The sequence below is a fragment of the Pseudorasbora parva genome, chromosome 20 (genome assembly GCF_024679245.1).
Source record: "Pseudorasbora parva isolate DD20220531a chromosome 20, ASM2467924v1, whole genome shotgun sequence".
Lineage (NCBI taxonomy): Eukaryota > Metazoa > Chordata > Actinopteri > Cypriniformes > Gobionidae > Pseudorasbora > Pseudorasbora parva.
In genome coordinates, this window is record NC_090191.1 from 20,745,520 (window position 1) to 20,767,676 (window position 22,157).

The 22,157-nt window shown below is 37.6% G+C and overlaps 1 protein-coding gene across 2 annotated transcripts in view; it reads left to right on the forward strand.

Moving 5' to 3' along the window:
• LOC137049528 (beta-1,4-N-acetylgalactosaminyltransferase 3-like) overlaps positions 1-22,157 on the forward strand; it is a 42,875-nt gene that overhangs the window by 1,960 nt on the left and 18,758 nt on the right. For both annotated transcript variants that reach the window (XM_067428068.1, XM_067428069.1), the window contains exons 2-13: positions 782-861; positions 3,438-3,527; positions 3,605-3,695; positions 3,797-3,897; positions 7,297-7,364; positions 7,485-7,560; positions 7,661-7,727; positions 12,482-12,625; positions 12,716-12,816; positions 14,917-15,026; positions 15,150-15,211; positions 19,276-19,453. In XM_067428068.1, coding sequence (XP_067284169.1) covers positions 782-861; positions 3,438-3,527; positions 3,605-3,695; positions 3,797-3,897; positions 7,297-7,364; positions 7,485-7,560; positions 7,661-7,727; positions 12,482-12,625; positions 12,716-12,816; positions 14,917-15,026; positions 15,150-15,211; positions 19,276-19,453 — 1,168 coding nt within the window. The remainder of the gene's footprint in view (positions 1-781; positions 862-3,437; positions 3,528-3,604; positions 3,696-3,796; positions 3,898-7,296; positions 7,365-7,484; positions 7,561-7,660; positions 7,728-12,481; positions 12,626-12,715; positions 12,817-14,916; positions 15,027-15,149; positions 15,212-19,275; positions 19,454-22,157) is intronic.

The following is a 22,157-nucleotide window of genomic DNA, read 5'->3' on the forward strand; positions in this document are numbered from 1 at the left end:
TTGCAGGTTATCATTTAATCAGTTGCAGAACAAAAAGTTGTTTTTATTTCACTAATTAAAAAAGGGAAACTTGTATTATTATGGTATTTTCATTCATACACATACTGATATATTTCAAATGTTATTTTCTTTTAATGTTGATGATTATAACTGACAACTAAGGTACATCCCAAATTCACTTTTAACTTTTAAAGCTGCAGTCCATAACTTTTTGCGCTCTAGTGGTTAATAAACAGAACTGCATGCATCTTGCGGAAGAACATTGCAACCGGAGCTACTTCTCTCTGTTTATGTCTATGGCGGATCACGCAGGGACCTACCAGACTGCCCTGAAATATAAATACTTATTATAAGTGTACCATAATGATTAAGGGTAAGACAAAAACATGGTTTATAAAATGGATTCATGTTGTACATTGTCGTTGTATAATATTTGTAAATCTTGAACACAAAAAAGTTACTGACAGCAGCTTTAAATAAACACAAAAACAGAGATGAAAAAAAATATTTAAGTAGAAAATATAGTACTTTTGTTATTGTTAAATAAATGTTCAGTGATAGCTTCCATTTTTTTAATTTTGGCGCAATTTTTTCTTTATATATTGTTGATAAAGCAACAAGTAAATACACAAAGTTTTGTCATGCTGGCATGTGTGAAAAGGTTAGGTTGTGTCCCACTTACCCCTAAATGCCACAGTCAAGCCTGAGAAAATAGTATGTGAACCATTTAAATGTTGATGCATTTGCATTCTTTTGCTTTTCATATTTTTGCTTCCACAAGGGCCGGCAAAAGCAAATGTAAACAAAGACTTCAAATTGAGGAAATCACATTTAGAAAATGAACCTGCTAAACCGATCCAGGTAAGATTGTTGACTTGTTTGTCATCATCATGATTTATGTACAATATCTGTATATAAGATAGCACAAGAGATGACAGATAAATCTGATGATCAGCATCATTGTACCAACAAAGCCTGAATAGATTGGTTTGGTTTTGTTAACTCAAAACTAATCCTATAACCCTGAGTTTGTTAAACTACCATCATGGTACAGGACCCAGGGGTCTCATTTATAAAGCCTGCGTACGCACAAAATGGGGCTGTAAACGTACGTGCGCCAGTTCCCACACAAAGGTTGTGATTTATAAAAAACAAATTGACGGGAGAATATGCGCACCTTTAAAGGGTTAGTTCACCCAAAAATGAAAATTATTTCATTAATTACTCACCCTCATGTCATTGGACACCCGTAAGACCTTCGTTCATCTTCAGAACACAAATGAAGATATTTTTGTTGAAAGCTGATGGCTGAGAAAGGCTTTAGAAAGGCCTCCATTGGCATTCAGTACATTCGCATTCACAAGACCCATAAAGGCACTAAAAACATCGATACAAAGTCCATGTCACTATAGTGGCTGTACAATAATGTTACAATGCGACAAAAATATTTTTTGTGTGCAAAAAAAAAAGAGATTATATGCCAAGATATTGTCTTCTGTGTAGGTCTCTGACGTGAACTCACATGATAGCGGCGCTCCTCTTCGCTTCCGGGTCATGTATCTGAATGGCGGATCTGCGTCATATTCTCGCGCATTCGTCGAGTTCCCGTCAATAACTTGGTGAATAAAATCGTTATTTTGATTTTTGTGCGCACAGTAACTATTTTCATCGCATTGTAACATTATTGTACAGCAACTGTAGTGAGATGGACTTTGTATCGATGTTTTCAGTGCCTTTATGGGTCTTGTGAGTGGGTCAGTGGAAATGTACTGAATGCCAATGGAGGCCTTTCTGAAGCCTTTCTCAGCCATCAGCTTTCAACAAAAATATCTTAATTTGTGTTCCGAAGATGAACGAAGGTATTACGGGTGTCCAACGACATGAGGAGAATACCCTTTTATTAGAGAACTGCACAACACAATGTAAAAACGAAATATTTACCTTAATGTACATTGTAATAAAGTTCGTAGAAATGGGAAGGAAGAAGGCGGGAACCGGCAAACGTTCAACAAAGACTTTAATCAAATAATAAACTAAACGAAAGTAACCCGGGCAGCCCCTCACGGACGACTGCCCGCACACACATAATAAAACATAAAAAAACTCAACATAAAGTCCAGGCCTGGTCCTCTCTCGTCCTTGACTGATGTTGCTCGTCCTTAAATCCCTCCAAGCTTCCTCATGAGAGTCAGACTCGAGACCGGTGTGGCTCGCAGGTGACGCTCTTTTGCAATCACGTCCCCGGTCTCGCTCGCTCCTCCCATGTCTCTTGATCGTTCACCTCGCCACATACATCTATCATAAAATGTCAAATGAAGCACAATCGCACATCGGTCCTAACTATTACGGTGTTTATTACAAAACCGTCATTAAGCATGTGTTCACTATAACATTTGTGATATTGTCAAGGTGTTAAGGTTCAGTCTGTTTGTTAGAAACATAAATCATCCAGTGACCCGGGTATGTAATGCTTCACGATGGCACTGCTGGCACTGTTGGAGGATTATGCCAATGGCAGAAAAAGAAGAGAACGAGTTTTCATTCAGGGACATTATCAGCAAAACTGCGTGAATTTTATTTGACTTTAAGTGTTTAAAATTCATGAAATATGTTTAATTAAAATAACACTTTATTTAAAAAAAAATCCCTGAGAAGTATTTTATACAATTTAGTTTTTATGGATATTTTGATATATTTATTCTACAACATAAAAAGGATATTGAGTGATATCCAGCAATGTAATGTGTAAGGCACAAATAGCATTTATAGTCCGTATCTAATATTTTTCAATGTCTTTTACCTTTGAGAGTGTTAAACATGATGTCACGTGGATGGGAATATGCATGCAAATGATATGCAGATGAGGTCATGCATAGTAAAACTAGGCGTTGTAAGCTCTATATATGGTGATTTCGGGGGAAGGCAGGGTGGAGAAGTACATGCGCACAATCTGCTGCTGACTGTGATTTATAAAGGGATTTTTGCGCAGGTTCTGGCTTACGCATGGTTTTATAAATCAGATTTTTTTTTGTGCGTACGCAAAATCTAGCTTTTGTACGTTACACTTTTAGGATAAAATCTACGTAAAGTTTTATAAATGAGACCCCAGTTCTGTATAAAACTTTTTCTCAACAAAATAAACAACCACAAAATGGTGACATGTTTTTAAGCAAAAACAACTATTGTAGAAAGCCCCAAATACCATTTGTACAAACCATTATTTGTCATATCTGAATCCGACATTAATTGCATTTAAATTAATTGATCTTACGTTGTGTGTGTCTTTGAGAACCACTTGGATCCTTTATTTTTAAGAGTGACTGCTGCTGTTCAAGAAAGTGCCACTGATACAAATGTGCTACTATTGCATTCTATTAGTGCCTATACCTGACAACCGTATGATTGCATTGTTATGAAGCATTTTATCCTCCCCTCAGGGTCGAGTGAACATGCACGTTTTTGAAGACTGTTGCGGCGGATCCCTTGACCAACTTAGGAATAACCTGCTCTATCCACTATTTCCCAATGTGAGTTCTACACACATTGTGTACTATTAACAACGATAGTCTCAGTGTATAATATAATGTCATTGTTCTTTATAAAGGTGCGTACTACAGTGAGCAGACTTGCTGTGTCCCCTAAATGGAGCAATTATGGTCTCAGAATCTTTGGCTACCTTCATCCTTCAGAAACTGGTAGGGCTAGCATGAAAATAAAAGTGTTTTATTATATAAGGAATGTAATTATAAGCATATAGAGGTACTTAATACATACACTGATATGTTTCTGTTTATAGAGGAATATATTTTTGCTGTTGCCTCTGATGATAACTCTGAGTTCTGGCTCAGTTTAAATGAAAGTCCAGAAAACCTTCAACTTCTCGCTCATGTTGGAGAGGTAATATCTGGTGTGAATGTCGGTGTGTTTGTTTGAGATTCAAATCGGTGAGATTTACAATACTATTGACCTGAAAATAAAACTTGGTTTCCGTATTTATTATTATATTATATCATATGATGTAATTCCAAACCCATATGCTGTTTTTTATTAGTGGAACAGAATATGACACTTTATTCTGAATCTTCACAGAGCTGTTTTCCATAAACAGTTTGTAGTGACCATGTGCTTGTTTAAGCTCCCAACAAGACAAACAAACAAACAAAAAAAAAAACCTCTCAGGTTACAGAAATGTCCAACTTTTCCCAGTTTTCCAACTCAAACTCAGCAACAGTTTTCCAGTCTTCAACTGTTCAATTTTAGTGAGCTTGTGCAAATTGTAGCCTCTTTTTCCTATTTGTAGTAAAGATGCGTGGTACCCGGTGGGGTCTTCTGCTGTTGAAGCCCATCCGCCTCAAGGTTGTGCGTGTTGTGGCTTCACAAATGCTTTGCTGCATACCTTGGTTGTAACGAGTGGTTATTTCAGTCAAAGTTGCTCTTCTATCAGCTTGAATCAGTCGGCGCATTCTCCTCTGACCTCTAGCATTAACAACACTGTAAACCCTAATAAGTTGAGAATACTCAAATGATTTGAGGAAAGTGATTCCCTCAATTCAATTGAGTAATGGAGTCTCCTAAAACTTGAATATTTAAGTTTACTTAACTTGGTGCTCACTTTCACTGTACTTAAATTGTTAAGTTCACCAAACTTGCTACACCAGTTCAGTACAGCATGCTGGGTACAACCAATCAAAACTTCCCCATTGGTCCCAACATGCATTGCAGCATGAATAAATTATGCGTCTGAATTGTGACAAATTTTCTTTGAATTCTTACTATTTGCTGTTACTTTTGCTGTTTTGTTCTGATGTTTTTGTAGCTTGTTTTATGTTCAGAGTTGATCTGTTTATCAGATTTTTTCACAATTGTAAAAAGTTTTGTCACCATTGTAGAGATTCATACGCAGATTAGTGATGTGTGTATGTGTCTAACTAATGCCATAGATTTAAACATTTTGTGCACATAAAAATATATATATATATATATATATTAGCACAATAGTGAAGATTCTAGTATTATTAATATTTCAAAACTATTAATAACTGCTTTGACATCCAAAGCATCGGACTCTGAACAAGATCAGGAATTCTGCCTATGCTTGATGATGTTATTATCATCATCAATGAATAAACAACACCACTTGATGATATTTTCTCTTGGCTTTTTGTTACTTAACATATGTGTCTCGCAAACACAAAGCAGCCAGAGAAACACTAATATTACATTATCATTTGTCAAGATCCCAACTAAAGCAAACACTTATCTCCATCATGGTGACTTCCAACAAAACAATTATGTTCATTAAAACAGAAATACAGTCAATCTGGTTATAAGTTAGTTCACGTATTATTGTTAGGTTTAGTAACTTACAAATTTTTACTTACCGAATTTAAGATTGCACACAATGAAAAAGTCTCCATCTTAATTTGAATTAGCAGCAAGCAACAGGTGAGGCGAAAAGGACCGCCTTTTGGAAATGTCCTCCAATCAGTGAATTCATTCTCTTGTTGCTAGACAGAACTCCTTGCATGGCCAATCACTTCAAAGCAAGACCAGAGTGAGCTATTTTAATTACTTATGATTTTGAGTTCATACAACTTGAAATCTTAAGTTTATGCATTTTGTAGGTTAATAAGTTATACTAACTTATATGACTGAGTTTTTAGACTAAACTAGTAATATTTAGTCAAGTTTACTTGATTTGTTTAAGTAAAGACAACATTAGGGTTTACAGTGAAGGCATTTTTGCACACACGACTGCCGCTTTCTGGATGTTTTTCCATTTTCACACCATTCTTTGTAAACCCTAGAAATGGTTGTGTGTGAAATCCCAGTAACTGGGCAGATTGTGAAATACTCAGACCGGCCCGTCGGGCACCAACAACCATACCACGCTCAAAATTGCTTAAATCACCTTTGTTTCCCATTCTGAAATTCAGTTTAGAGTTCAGGAGATTGTCTAGACCAGGACCACACCCCTAAATTCATTGAAGCAACAGGTGTTCCTATATATATATATATATATATATATATATATATATATATATATATATATATATATATATATATATATATATATATATATCATTAAATATAAAGAAAACTATTGCACAATGTCTTTGCAGATGCAACTTGGTTTATAAAGTATATACCATTATATATAATAATGGCCAAAACTATTAGAACACTTGGCATCTGGGAACGGTCTTATTTTGCCTGGATTTATTTTCCAGCAGGACAATGACCCAAAACATTATTCTAACTATTACCGGAACTACCTGCAACAGAAGGAATCTGCTAGCCTTACAAGCCAGATCCACATCCACATCAAAATGTTGGGTCTGGGAAAACACCATTGGAAGGGCTCAATCCGACAGGCGGGATAGACGGTTGTCTTTCAAACTCCCTCTGCACGCAATAGGATAGTGCTACAACCAACCAGAGCAACAAACACAGGGAAGCAGAGCTAGTTGATAGATTGAACTTTCACCGTATCCAGTTGGCAAAGCTCTGAACACAACTTCCTTTCTTAAGAATGACTTCAGTGCCATTCTTTGTTCTTTTCTCAAAGAAAAGCTTATCAACAAGTCTTCCAGAGTCTAAATTTTCATTTTCAATTTGAAAGACCACTGTTAACCAGTTTCTTTGTTCTTAAGTACCACTCGGAACTGCAGCAACTCTGCCATCATTATGTTAAGCCTGCCCACCGACTATACATGATGCGATTGGCCTGACCAGAGTTTGGTTTTTCCAGCTCATAAGCTAACAGAGAGTTGCTAGACTACCCTGGCTGTGTCTAGAGTTCTAGGCTAGGAATCTGCTGGAAAATTGAAAATAATGGACTGGCCCCTTCAAAGTCCAAACCTCAACACCATCAAGCACATTTGGAGGGAATTGAAAAACAACTTGGACAGATTTATTGTACATTCAAAGGAAAGCCTTAAGCTTCAGTTCCAGAAGGCAAGGAATAACAGTATTGTTGAAGGACTCATATTGACACTATGCCAGAGAAGTGGACATACCAAATATTAAAGTTAAAAGTCGATACACACTTCATCTGATATTTGATGGTCAGAGCAACCATCTACATGTTTCATGAACATTGACATGAACAAAACGTGCCTGTTTTAGAGGCAAAAGGTCAATATTTTCAGATCTGTCAGGTGTTTTAATAATTTTGTCCACCAGAATACAACAATAAAATGTGACTTGAGTGTTTAAGACTTTTTCAATGGCTTGATAAAGGAAACATCCAATCTCTTAGATTATAACTGTGGAATGTTTCTGTTCACATATCAGACAGGATATGAATGGACTGCTCCAGGCGAGTATTGGAAATTTGCATCCCAGATTTCGAAACCTGTCTTGTATGTGATATTTATTTTTTGATTATTTATTAAAAAATACTCAAAAAAGACGCTACGTGATGCCAGTAGAAGCTACGTGATGTAGAAGCTAACTGATGCCAGTCTCTTTTTCTTCCCTAGGTTAGTGAAAGACATGAAATATTTTTTTGAAGTCCTTTTAAAACAGAATTCTGGAATTGATCATCTGGAAATAGCGGTATGTACAGTTTGTGTGTGCTATATTGGCAGTTTAGCTTGTACAATGAACTTAACATTTGTACATTTTGTTGATATCAGATTCTTTTTTTCTTCTGCAGTGGAGTTTTAACCATGACAATGGCACTTTTTCTGTGATAACCTCTCAGTTTTTATCATTATATGAAGGTATGTCTGTCACAAAATTACAAAATGATGAGCCAGATGAGAGAAATGGTAAAAGTTATTTTAAGGCATCTGTAAGGTATCTGTCAAGAATAAATATAACTGGTGTGTACTTTGCAACAGAAAGGAAAAATCAGGCTTGATCAGGCAAAATGAAATTTCTGTCATTATTTACTTACCCTCATGTCATATTAAGCCTGTAATACATCCGTTTATCTCAGAACACCACTGAAGATCTTTTTTAAATGTTGCCAGTTAACAAAATAAATCAATTGATACTGAATCCCGTTGTATGTTTGGGCAATTTATTAAACTTAATCAATTGAGATTCCCTTTATCGAGGGAACTCGCACTGCGTCATCATAGATCATGTTCACTTGAGGGGTGATTAGGGGCATTTAATTCTGAGGAATTAAATGGGATGTATCTGACTTTGAGGAGTTAGATTATCAACATATCATCCAAAATGTGTTCACATGGCTTTTTCATCTAAGGATTCACGGTGGGCACCCTAAGCGGCCCTGTCGAGTCAGATGAAGCCCCTCTCCCGGGGAGCGATCGAGGTCGCCACCTCTGTGGAGTTTTATGGAAGTCGATGCTGCGATCCGCCGTCTACGACGCTCGGGCCACATTGACTTCCAGCGAATGCATGCTGCTCTAGCCGCCTCTAGAAAGACTGTAGCTGGGCAGCGAACGCGTTTGCACACCGAAAATCCTCCCCGACTAAGCCCTGCCGGGTGGCCGCTTCAGGGGCTTGGGCAGGAGGCTTGGTGGGTACCAGAGACCAGCCTTGAGAGGCTGGTTCCCCTAGTAGAATATCTCGGTGCATGGTTATGCTCCCGAATATATCTGCTGGGGCCCTGTGTACCGTGGGCAAAGGGTACGGACTGCAGTTCAGCGTTCCACCACCGGGGTTCATCGGTGTGGCCTGAATAGTGCTGTGCCCAGCCCACTGGCAGGTTATGGAACTGGAAGTGTGCTCCCTGATGGTAGAGGAGGCTACATAGTGTATTCCTCCACCAGACAGGGGGTCCGGCTTTTACGGTCGCTACTTCGTGGTTCCCAAAGAGGATGGAGGGGTGCGTCTATTATTAGATCTGAGGTACTTGAACCGTTCTCTGAGGAGATTCAGGTTCAAAATGCTCACTATCCCATCGTGAGCAGATCCAGTTCGAGGACTGGTTCATCACGATGGATCTAAAGACGCATATTCCATATCCCCATCCTTCCTGTCCACAGGAGGTCCTGAGGTTCGCTTTCGGGGGCCAAGCGTTCGGCATGGGGCACGATATACCACCCCCAGCCGGAGTTATGGAACCTATGGGTCTGGCCCCTGAGGGGGCACAGCTCATAGAGGAGAGTCTGTCAGCATGCGTTGTTGAGACCCTACTCAGCTCTAGGGCTCCTTCCACCAGGAGGATGTACAACCTGAAGTGGAAGATGTTTTCCACTTGGTGTAGGTACTGTGAGGTAAACCTAGTTAACTGCGCAGTGGCTTCAGTACTGGAGTTTCTCCAATATCGGTTCTCTGCCGGGCTTACCCCATCCACACTTAAGGTGTATGTGGCAGCGATAGGGGCTTTCCACACACAGTTAGGTGAGGGACCTCTGGGGAGGCACCATTTGGTTGTACGATTCCTCCGAGGACGGAGGATGAGGCCTGTGGCTCATTCCAGGATCCCAACTTGGGATCTGGCAGTAGTGCTTGAAGGGTTGGCTAGGCCCCTTTTGAGCCACTGGAGCTGGCCGAGGCCAAGAACCTCACGCTTAAGGTTGCCTTTCTCCTTGCCATCACTTCTCTGAGGAGAGTGGGGGACCTCCAAGCATTGGCAGTCACGCCAAATTGCTTGGAATTTGCCCCGGGCGGAGTGAAGGCCATCTTGCGTCCGACCCCGGGTACATACCAAAAGTGCATCTAACACGGTACGGTCGGTGGTTCTCCAGGCATTCCATCCTCCACCTCATGTGACGGCAGATGAAGGCAGGCTTCACCTCCTCTGCCCGGTACGGGCATTGAGGATCTATCTGTAGAGGTCTGCACAGCGACGCCAGGCATCAGGGTGCTCGCCTCCTGAGTATGCACTTCGGTCCATACCAAGGGGCTCGAGATAGGCAAGGACTAGTGGGTACTCGTTCCCCGATGTGTCATCTACGATGACGCAGTGCGAGTTCCCTCGATAAAGGGAACGTCTCGGGTTATGCATAAAACCTATGTTCCCTGAGAGGGAACGAGACACTGCGTCTCGTAGCCCCGCCTATCAACAGAGAGCCCACTTCATCGCATTAAGCTGTGTATGCTTGTGGCGGCGTCCCTTTATACCTCCGGGTATGCCGTCACTCGTTACGTCATGACGCAACACCAATCAAGATTGGGCTTTTTCAAATGACTTCAGTAGCGTCACGCCGAGGGCGTTCCCCGATGTGTCATCTACGATGACGCAGTGTCTCGTTCCCTCTCAGGGAACATGGGTTATATGCATAACCTGAGACGTTTTCTTTGTTGTGATCTTAATGAATTTTAAATTAATAGTTTAACACAAAAAAAGTAATGCTGTAATAATGCTATCAAAGACCATTTCAACACACGGGGTCCCTCTAGCTGTGTATAACTTTAAACTAACATTTCCCAAGAATATCTTCACAGAAAAATACGTAAAACTTATAAAGTGTCAATTTCTCAATTTTCAGTTATTACTTGTGTTAGGGCACACTTTGGTAAAACAATACACTTTAGAAAGTCACAAACACAGTAGTGGCACCCTCCTACACAAACACAAAACAACTGTCAGCAATGTCATCAGGTGAATTTAAACTATTACATGGAAATCAAATATAACATGCACATGATCCTATGCATGTTATTCACATACGTTATGCACTTAAACATGACATCGGACACTTAAGTTACAGAGTTCTGTTTTTCTCGAGAACTCGCAACACTCGTACATGAAATCACATAAAATCTCAGAACATCCTGAACCTTAACCATAAAATAAACAGTTCACTCATAAAATAAACATAAACAGTTTATTACACCAGATTAATGGATTATCATCACATTTACACCACGTAGATAATGTATTTAACCCAGGATTTGACTTTGTCCCTGTCCCAAATGGCACCCTAAAGCCTCGAGGTCTTCCGCTGAGTCTGCACTTTCATGACGTAATGCCGATTTGACTGCCGGGTAGAAGTCCTCTGCATAGCTCGCAAACTTGCGGGCTCAGCTGCATAGCAGCCGCAAAGGGGGTGCTCACGAGCACTCTTCTTTAAGCTTAAATGACAAATAAGACACCCTACGGTTTTGTGAACTTAACAGACACGCGCACACAATGGCCATTGTAAGTCCACAAGACCGAAAGTGCGCATTAAGTGTGCCATTTGGGACAGGGCCTTAATCTCTCATGCACTGCTCAAGCGGCCCGTCTCTATCATCATCAGCGGCCACTCTCTTAAAGGAGAAGTACACTTTTTGTTTCGGGGGTTTATTTCTAATACCACCCGGTTACATAAAGAAATCTCAGTCTAAGCAACTACCACTTTCAAGCCCCAGAAATGTAGTAAAGACATCATTAAAGTAATCCATGTGACTTCAGTGGATTAAACTCAAATTTATGAAGCAACTCAAAGGAATACTTGTATTATGTCTTTACTACCTTTCTTTTAAGTGGTAGTTGCGTATCTCTCAATGAAGGGACAGAAATCTGTCAGATTTAATTAAATGGGACATATTATGACCCTTTTCACAAAATGTAATACATGTCCCCAGAATGTGTCTGTGAAGCTTCAGCTCAAAATACCCCCCAGATAATTTATTATAGCTTGTCAATTTTGCCCCGACGTAAATTTGGAATGTAACACGTCTGTCACCCGACTATACTAAGCATAATAAATGTGCGTTTATGAATTACACAGATGGTTTCGGAAAAAAACTAGATACATAGGATTGTGAATACAGGCCGAGACTATGGTCACGTTAGCCATATTAGCTGTACAACATTCCAGAAAGCTCATTCTGAAAGCAAATTTGCAAACATACACTAAAAATGAACTGCCATTCTTACTTTTGGTGCCCGTTCTTCGTACGTAGCTAACTCAGTTAGCTGGATTTGATTGTTGACGATTTGGCTTGATCTCGGATTGTTTGGTTCTTCGAAGCTCATCCTGGACTTGCTGTCATAGCAACAGGTCGATTAGCTAAAATCTGCTCGGGAGCAGCTTATTTAATGTAAACAGGATTAGACTGAGTCTTGATGTGATACTTAAAATCTGTCCCAGCCATTGCTATTTTATTACAAGACTTCATTACTGAACCAGGGGCAATAATAATTTAAAATAAAAATAACTGTAAAAGTTTAATTGAAAATATTTTAATCTTGAGTAAAATTTGCGTATAATACTATAGACAGTAATTAATTGAGAGATGTATTTGTGAATTGTAATGGAATAATTACTTTATAGTTGTATTGGAGGTTTACACACATTGTGCAGTTAATCTTCATCATGCATTAATTTAAGTGATGACGTTTGCATAATATCCAAAGATGAATGAATGCCTTACGGGTTTTGGAACTGGTGAGTAATTAATGACATGATTTTCACTTTTGGATGAACTAACCCGTTAATAGTTATATATATATATATATATATATATATATATATATATATATATATATATATATATATATATATATATATATATATATATATATATATATATATAAAATCATGATAACATACAGTCATTTCTTTGTCAGATGAATCTACTCTACAAATGGGAGATATTGAACACATACCTCAAACAAAAGCAAGTTACGATAGACTCCTTGAGCCGATTCCCTTGTCACCCCATCCTGTAGGAGACATGATCAGAGAAGACCCACGGGATCACATCTGTAAACGTCAGCATTAGCCTAATTAAAATTTACATGGAAATGTTGAGATTACAATTGCCTGACTGACATTTTAACTGTTCCCTTAATGTAAACCAGTGCTAGATGAATCCTATCTGAAAGACGTATTTCCCGAATGCCATTACAAACCAAGTTACATACTCAACGGAGAGATTGGACGATTTCAAGGAGTATATGTGGTAAATTAGAAATGTTTTAATCTCTGCATAAACTCAGCTCTGATTCTGACAAAATCATCAATCATCTTTCTTTTATAACAACATATTTTTGCTGATAATTGATTGACCACTATGTTTTAAATATCTGCAAAATTTATTTCAATAGTTCTTTTTTACAACTAGGTGATTATATATATATATATATATATATATATATATATATATATATATATATATATATATATATATATAGTAACAGGACTGGTCAAAATTTAAATGTTTTTGATAGTAGTCTCTTAATTCACCATGGCTACATTTATTTGATACAAAAATACAATAAAAACAGTAATACTGTGAAATATTATTACAATTTAAATGGACTGGTTTCTGTTGTAATATTGTTAAGAATTGCTGAGAGACAAGACAAAGAGAGAATGTACCTGCATGTACGCTTTTAATGAGAACACGCCACATGAAAACACAGGAACATCTGATCAAGAACACGAACACAATCCACCACAGAAAACAATAGACAACTACAAGTAGCACATGAATGAAAACCTAGAACTTAAAAAACGAACAATGAGTAGATAATTAACTGCGGTTGTGTTCAATGACATTAACTATAACAGCTAATATGACAACAAGATAGAGAAGCTAAAAAAGGAAGAAAACAATGAACATAGAGGAGGCACTTCAACATAAACGTCCATACAAAACAAAAGACACGGAACTGGGATCGAATTTATGCATGTAATGGCGAAGCTACAGTATTATTACTTCAGTCTTCATCTTCACATGATCTTTCAGAAATCATTCTTATATGCTGATTTGGTGTTGAAAGAACATTTCGTTAAACAGTTGTGCTGCGTAATATTTTTGTGGAAACTGTGATTTTTCTTTTTCAGGATACTTTGACGAATAGAACGTTCAAAAGAACAGCATTTTTGTATTGATTTAATAAATGTATTTGCTGGGTTTTTATGGGCCTTTGCTAAATAAAAGTATTTGTATTTATTTATTAAATCTTATTTAGCTCAAACTTTTGAATTGCAGTGTATTAGCTAACACAGCTGAAGCTGTTTTCAACATTAATAATAATTTTGAAATTCATTTAGAATGATTTCTGAAAGATCATGAAGACTGAAGTAATTCGATTAGGTTTATGGTCTAACATTAGAGGATAGAATGTAAAAATTGTACAGTACAATTTATAAGACAGCAGTGTAAAAGTATAGAGCTTTACAGTAAAGTTGAATTTGAAAGTTAATTTAAATTAAAGTTAATTTCATTAACATTAGTTAATGCTTTTAGTATCATGAACTAACAATGAACTACTTCACAGCATTTATTTTATCTTACTATATCCCTGAGTTTTTTGGTTTTGTTCTGTCCCTATGTTCTCAGTTGTCACTGTTAGGCCCCGTCCACATGGAGACTCGTTTAGCTGTATACGTAAACATTTTGTATTGTATCAACGCTTCGTCCACACGGATCCGGCATTCTAGGAGCCTGAAACCGACATTTTTTTTTCAAACAGGGTCCCAGAGTGGATACATTTGTAATTGACCCCCTTGCGTTTTTGTGTGTTTAGCCAAACCAAACCAAACCAAATTTTATTTTATTTTAATTTTATTTTTTTGTGAAATGGTGATGTTTAGTTAATTAGTTACATACCTGTTTCTTGTCTCATTAATTAGTCCTGTGTATTTAAGACCTCTTTTCCTGTCCATTGTCTTGGGTAAACTTTGTGTGGATTGTTGCTTGTGTTTGAGCTTTTCTTTCTTTATTAAATATATTCTTTGCTTTTTTCTGTGATACGTAATTTGGATTACAAACAGCGTGCCTCTAACAATAGAAGTATAACTATACAAGTATAAACATGATAACATGATTTAACAAAGAAAAATATATTTAAAGCTGAACTTTGACCTAGATTAATAAGCAATAAAATAATTAAACTGTAAAGTTTTACAGAAAGACAAATTTACTATTTTGTCTAATTGTTGTAATTAAACTGATAAATGATATTACATTGTAAAAACTTGCCACACTAAAGAGACAGATCCTGTAAACAATCAGATTAATTATTATCTTCGGCCCTGTTTCTTGTTCTTGTAGACTGAGTTTTCTTCAGTGTACCCAAATGACTACACAAGGCAAACGAGGCAAACTAATGACCACAATGATGAGATGTGCTTTTATAAACAAGATCCATCATTTCAGGAAAAGTATTAAGCATACACTATTTCATTAATCTGTGGTCTTCACATTAGTTGATTAGTTTGACCTGCACTTCTTGTTTGTAACTAACTCTACGCTACTTGTGTTTTGTACACGCTTCACTTTTTTAGTAAAGGACTTGCTGCTTACCTGACTGAGGTTGAAGACCTTGATGTACAAAAGATAGATGCAGGTAAAACTCTTTTTCTGATATAAATCCTGCAAATAAAGGTTCCAGATAGAGTTCTTTTTTGGTTGATGATACCTAAGTGATGTATATGTTAATAGCAAAATTGCTACTTAGCCAATGTGTTAGGGTACTGTTTTAGGTGATGCAGCAATACTAATAGATAATGGTGGATTTGAATGAGTGTAATATAACTTTTAAAATTTTGAAAATACAATCAATTCCCAATCAATTAAATAAAGATACCCAGTATACAGTGCATCCCGCAAGTATTCACCACACTTCACTTTTTTCCATATTTTGTTATGTTACACAGCCTTATTCCGAAATATATTCAATTAATTACACACCAATCAGTCATAACATTATGACAGGTAAAAATGTTTCTATTTGAGTTTTAGTCTCAGGGCGTTTTTACACTGGGCATGTTTGTTGTGGTCTGCACCAAAGTGTGATTGTTCCCGCTGATGCTATGCACAAAAACACTTGCAGGCTGACTCTCGCTCTTATAAATACTTTGTCATCTGATAAAACGCATGCACAGGATACTTTTCTTGTGCACCCGAGTCCTGTTGCTTTTACATTCACATGAATTATGGCACAGTTTGAGCGCAAGTTCCGCAACCAAACTCAGACCAGCTCCTTCAGGCAGTCTCAGGTTCGTTACACCTGAGCTCAGCTACTGATCTTATACAACAGTTTAATAAAATAAAAATAATATTGTGTTGTTTTAGACAACATTTGTGTTGTTTTTAGTCTGTTTTGCTCAGTTTTGCCAACAAGAATATAAAGACAAAGCAGAATTGTTCGTCTCCGATTCTGAGCAATAGCCTACACAGTGGCGTTTCATTTCTGAATCCGTGTTTTGAACAAATCGGGTGAACCAATGATTCAATGGACCATAAAAGAACCATTTACTTTACCCCTGAATGAACTAATCGAATGAAGGAATGACTCAACTCGACATTTACCACCACCTACTGGCAGTTTGTTTAGAGTATATTTTAATATTTCCATATTAATAAAAAAAAAAAACATTAAAGGTATGGTTCACCCAAAAATATTTATTTCTGAAGCTACTTTTTGTAATACACAATAATGACTTATTATTTTTTGCGAGTAGTCAGCCATATTTGATGTGCAATTAATTTGCAATCCACATTGTGTAAATAATTACATTTTTATCGTTTGACAGCCCTAATAAATACACACACATTTACATTTACATTTATATTTATGCATTTAGCAGACGCTTTTATCCAAAGCAAATTACAACTGAGGAGCACAGGAAGCAATCTATCATGAAGAGGCGAAGAAACGCAAAAATTGCCCTAAATAAAAAGATTTGGATATTACTCAGAGTAGCAAAAACTAGAAAAGGGAGGGAAAAGAGAAAGAGGAAGAGTTGGATTTTTTTAATATATATATATATATATTTTTTAATAGTAAGATTAAGTGCTCATGGAAGAGATTAATTGAGTCTTTTGAATGAAGTGAGTGATTCTGCCATGTGTATGGAGGACGGAAGATCGTTCCACCAACCGGGAAAAAGTTCTATTGAGGGATTTCATGCCTCTCTGTGATGGTACCACAAGCCTCCGTTAGCTGAGCAAAGGCTTCTGGTGGGGGTGTAGACTTGTAGGAGCGAGTTGAAATATGCGGGTGCTGAGCTTGTGCTGGATCCATAAGCAAGAGTCAGAGCTTTGAACTTGCTGCGGGCAGCGAGTGGTAGTCAATGCAGAGAGAGGAAGTAGGGTGTGACATGAGCTCTTTTGAGCTCATTGAAGACAAGACGTGCGGCAGCGTTCTGGATCATTTGCAGCATTTGGATTGCACATGATGGAAGTCCAGCCAAAGGCGCATTGCAGTAGTCAAGTCTAGAAATTACCAGGGCTTGGACAAGAAGCAATGTTGCACGCTCCGTAAGGAATGGTCTGATTTTCCGTATGTTGTGCAGCGCAAACCTGCATGGTGTTTTTGAAATGTGGCCTTTGAAGGACAGTGGTCATCAAAGATTACTCCAAGATTTCTGATCGACCCTTAAGGGGTAATCAAAGATGAACCTAGCTGGATTGTAAAATCGTGTTGTAGGGTTAGATTAGCAGGGAAGACGAGCAGGACAGTCTTTGCTAAGTTGAGCTGCAAGTGATGTTTTTTCATCCATGCTGAGATATCGACCAGACACCTTAAGATTTGTGCATGTACTGTGGGATCAGCTGGTTGAAATTAGAGATAGAGCTGTGTGTCATCAGCATAGTAATGATATGAGAGGCATGTGCCTGAATGATGGGTCCCAATGATGTAGTGTAAATGGAAAAGAGGAGAGGTCCAAGCACTGAGCCCTGAGGACCCCCATGGTCAGTTGATGTGCTTTGGATACCTCCCCTTTCCAGGCAACCTTGAAAGACCTACCTGTGAGATAGGACTCAAACCAGTGGAGTGAAATCCCAGTGATGCCCAGTGGTGACGGTGGACAGAAGAATCTGATGATTCACAGTGTCAAAGGCAGCTGATAGATCAAGGAAGATGAGGACTGATGATTTGGAAGCAGCTTTTACCATCCGCAGGGCTTCAGTAACTGACAATAATGCAGTCTCAGTTGAGTGGCCCTTTTTGAAACCTGACTGGTTTACATCCATTTGATTAGACTGTGAGAGGAAAGATGAGACCTGGTTGAAAACAACTCTTTCAAGTGTTTTCGCTATGAACGGTAGGAGTGAAACATGTCTGTAGTTCTCTACAAGTGATGTGTCTAATGTGGGTTTTTCAAGCAGTGGGGTTACCTGAGCCTGCTTGAATGTGGTAGGGAAGATGCCGGTGCAGAGAGATGTGTTGATGATGTGTGCTTGTGCTGGTAGGAGTGTAGGGGGGATTGCTTGTAGAAGGTGTGAGGGGATGGGATCTAGAGGGCAGGTAGTGGGATGGCTGGAGAGAGGGGATACTTCAGCATCAGATACTTCAGCCTCAGTTCAGATACACGAAGAACATCAGATAACCAAGGGTTAGAGGGAGTAAGGCGTGCTGGCCTAGAAGATAGGGCAGATACTATCTAGACAAGAATTTAAAGTAGAACATAAAGTAATTACACAAAAGTGAAAAAGAGAGGAAATACTAATATTTTACAAGGTGGCAATTTTTGTGCAAAATTTTACATATTATGAGTTGGTCAATGTAGTTCGGTTCGTATGTATGTGTGTGGGAAAGGAAGAAGGTGGGGTCGGCGTGACTGGGACTTGCGATTTTATTACTCAATATCAAACACAAAGAACGCATGTGGGCGTTATGCTCAAAACAATCAAAACCCTTTTTCTTTTCTCTCAGCAACAGCTTTGTCCTCTCCCGTTTTTTCAGCAGCCACACGCAATCCCAGTCCAACTCTCTCTGTCTTCTCTTTAACCCGTCCACAGGCTTTATGCAGCATCTCCACGCCAATTACTGCAATCAGACAAAGGTGTTATTAATTTGCACTTGACCCACCTACCGCTCTGCACTCTCTCTTCCTCCACAGACGCCGCAAAACCAGGCCCTCCCTGCCAGAGTCAATTCATATGACTTCGTACAAATGACCTTACTTCAAACCCCGCCCCTAAACTTACCGTCCGTTGCAAGTATAGACAATTTGAACGAATTTATACAAATTAACCACCTTGTACAAATATGAACAAATTTGTCATGAGATAGCATTGTAAATTCATTTAAACCTTTTTGTGTACCTAACATTTGAGAATTTATTTTTTAGAGGTTTAAATCATTAATGCTACCCTACAGTATAGAAAAAAAATGGTTCTTAATATGAAGACAGTCCTTTGTGAACTAGTGTGTTCTAGAGTATGCCACTAGAGGGAGCTCTTGTAAGAGAGCATAAAGAATAGAAAGACAAGTGAAGTGGAGAAATAAAAGAATACACTGAGTTTGTTACGGTTTATTTTCGAGGCACTCAACAACTAGACAGTTCTTTTTCTGAACCTAGAGGGATTCAAAGAACCATTATTTTTACAATTGCAGGCTCCAATTATATACTACAGAGCAAATGTAATAATTACTGAATTTTGTACTCTTATAAAATTCAGGTGAAGGTCCTTTTTGGCAGCGTGTCTATGATGTAAAACCCCTCGATGCTGCTTCTAAGCAAACTCCCAATGTGGCAAATTCCTGCAGAACAGCTGGAAACATTGTGATGTCCCAAAGTCATGCCATGTCCATCATTAGAGCCTTTTTGAAAGCACTGCATTCAAGAGAAGAGACACGGTAAGTTGCGTTTTCAAGAATAGTCGGGGGGGGGGGGGGGGGCATTCTTCTTTTAGGCGAATACATTTTAGGCTGTCAAAATTAATGCATTAACGCTAATTAATTTTAATGGCACTAAATTTATTAACGCAATGAGCATTTTCTCATTCGAGCATACACACACACACATGTAGTGTTTCCATGTTTTATAGGGACTTTCCATAGGCGTAATGGATTTTATACTGTACAAACCGTATTTTCTATCTCCCTACACTGCCCCTGCCCCTGCCCCTTAACCTACCCATCACAGATGTTTTCCTCATGGGGATCTAAAAATGTTCCTACAAGGACAAGGATTTTGGATATTGCCATCTTTGTGGGGACATTTTGTGTATATATATAATATATATATATATATAAATATATATAAATCTCAAATATATGGAACAGCTGGAAGACCTATTTGCAACATGACTGGGGATAAAAAGAGCCTCTCAGAGTGGCAGAGTCTCTCAGAAGTCATGATGGGCAGAGAATCACCAATTCTCTCAATGCTGTGGTGAAAAATAATGGAGCAATATCAGAAAGGAGTTTCTCAGAGAAAAATTGCAAATACACTGATAAAAACAACTTGTAAGATTTACTTGATAAAATCTTTGTAACAATTTGCACTCAGTTTTTCTAAGTAAAATTTACTGCTGTGATATCAAGTACAACTTACTTGCCAATATCAAGTAAAATGTACTTAACTATAAATGTAACATTTGCAAAGACATTAAGTAAATGTTACTTAATTATATTTAACTTAGCATGTTGTATTTATTAAAAGTAATCAAGTAAATTTAATTTGAAAAGGAGCATAACTATTGTGAAAAGTTTATAAATCTGTATTATTTACTCTTATGAAGTAATTAAGTAGATTTTATAATGTTTGTCCATTTGACATTTTGAATTACTTAGTTGAATTAATTTATATTACTCACTATTATTATGTAAATGTTGCTATTTTAAACCAAATAAATGTAATAATGTTCTCTGCATCAAATACATTTATCACAAATCACACATAAATACAATGAAGTTGAACAGTTTATTATGTCAAAATTTACAATTAACCATTAAATCAGTAATGTTCACATCAACTGATTAAGTAGTTATGGTACATTCATTATAATTTACAATAACTGTAGAATTAACCATGTATGGTTCAACTAAACATCAGCAGCCAACAGTGGCATAACTAACATTAAAGGGTTAGTTCAGCCAAATATCAAATGTCCAAAAATAACAAAAACTACGACTTTATTCAGCATTGTCTTCTCTTCCGCGTTTGTGTTCAATCCTCAAATAAAGATTCAAACGGTGAAGAGAAGCCAATGCTGAATAAAGTCGTAGTTTTTGTTATTTTTGGACCCAAATGTATTTTGGATGCTTCAAGAGACTCTAATTAACCCACTGATGCCTCATATGGACTACTGTGATGATGTTTTTATTCCCTTTCTGGACATGGACAGTATAGTGTGCATACACTTGCATACGCTATCGGACTAAATCTAAAATATCTTAAACTGTGTGTGAAGATGAACGGAGGTCTTACGGGTGTGGAGCGACATTAGGGTGAGGAGTTAATGACAGACATTTCATTTTTGACTGAAGTGAACTAACTTAACCCTTTAATGACGAGCACATGCATAGTCCAGCTGAAACAGAATGGTCACTTTTCCTTAATGCTCATTCATCGACTGGATCCTCTCAATCAGCACCATGGACGACCATCTTAAGGATATGTTCAGCAGCAACACTGCGACTGTCCTCCTGCATACAGTTTGTAAGAAAGAAAGAACACAATTCCATTTAAGAAATAGAATTACATTTATAACATTACATTTTATTTTCATTAAAAAGGTGACCGGACCTTCATGTCGTTAGCTCACTAAAATAGAATTGCTGACATTCATGCACTTGTTGCTAACGTTATACATCAATGCTTATTTGGTATCAGAGTTCACCTGCCATCCAAACTTTCCTTCTTTAGTGCAGAGTGCAGCCTAACTTATGCTTTGATATAATAATTGCTGTGAAATTTTCAGTGGATATAAAAACAACTAACTTAGACACTTTTAAAAAATGCTAACATTAGCTAGAGGACACACACACACAGGCAGCCAGCACTTAATCACGGCCAGCTAACATTAAATTATTTTGAAGTTAACCAGACAGGGTGACTTTTTCTACAAGAACGTGGCTAACTACATTTAATCCCCTCTATCTTTGACTAAACACCAGTCTCAACTTTATAGAAGTGGATAATGCTTTAGCTTTAGCTACCGTTATTGTGATTAAAATCACTTTTAGTCAATTTTAAACCGTAACGTCTATGCAATAATCAAACCATCAAAACGAAGTACATCGTTATCACAAATCTAAAATAGAAAGGTCAGAACTTACCGAGAATAAGTCAGCCATATAAAAGCGACATCCCAAACCGACCGTCTCTGCCACTGAACCGGGATCTTTTTGAGCAACAACAAAAACGGGCGGGCAGATTCAAACACACTTTGCTTTTCAGATTAAAATTTACTTAGTATTTTTAGGTGAATGTGCTGTGACTATAAAACATTAAATACTATTTGTAAATATATGGTAAAATGTACTCTTTCTTCTCAGTTAATTTATTACATTAATAAATTGTGTAAATTTTACATAAGATATATAGTTCCAACTT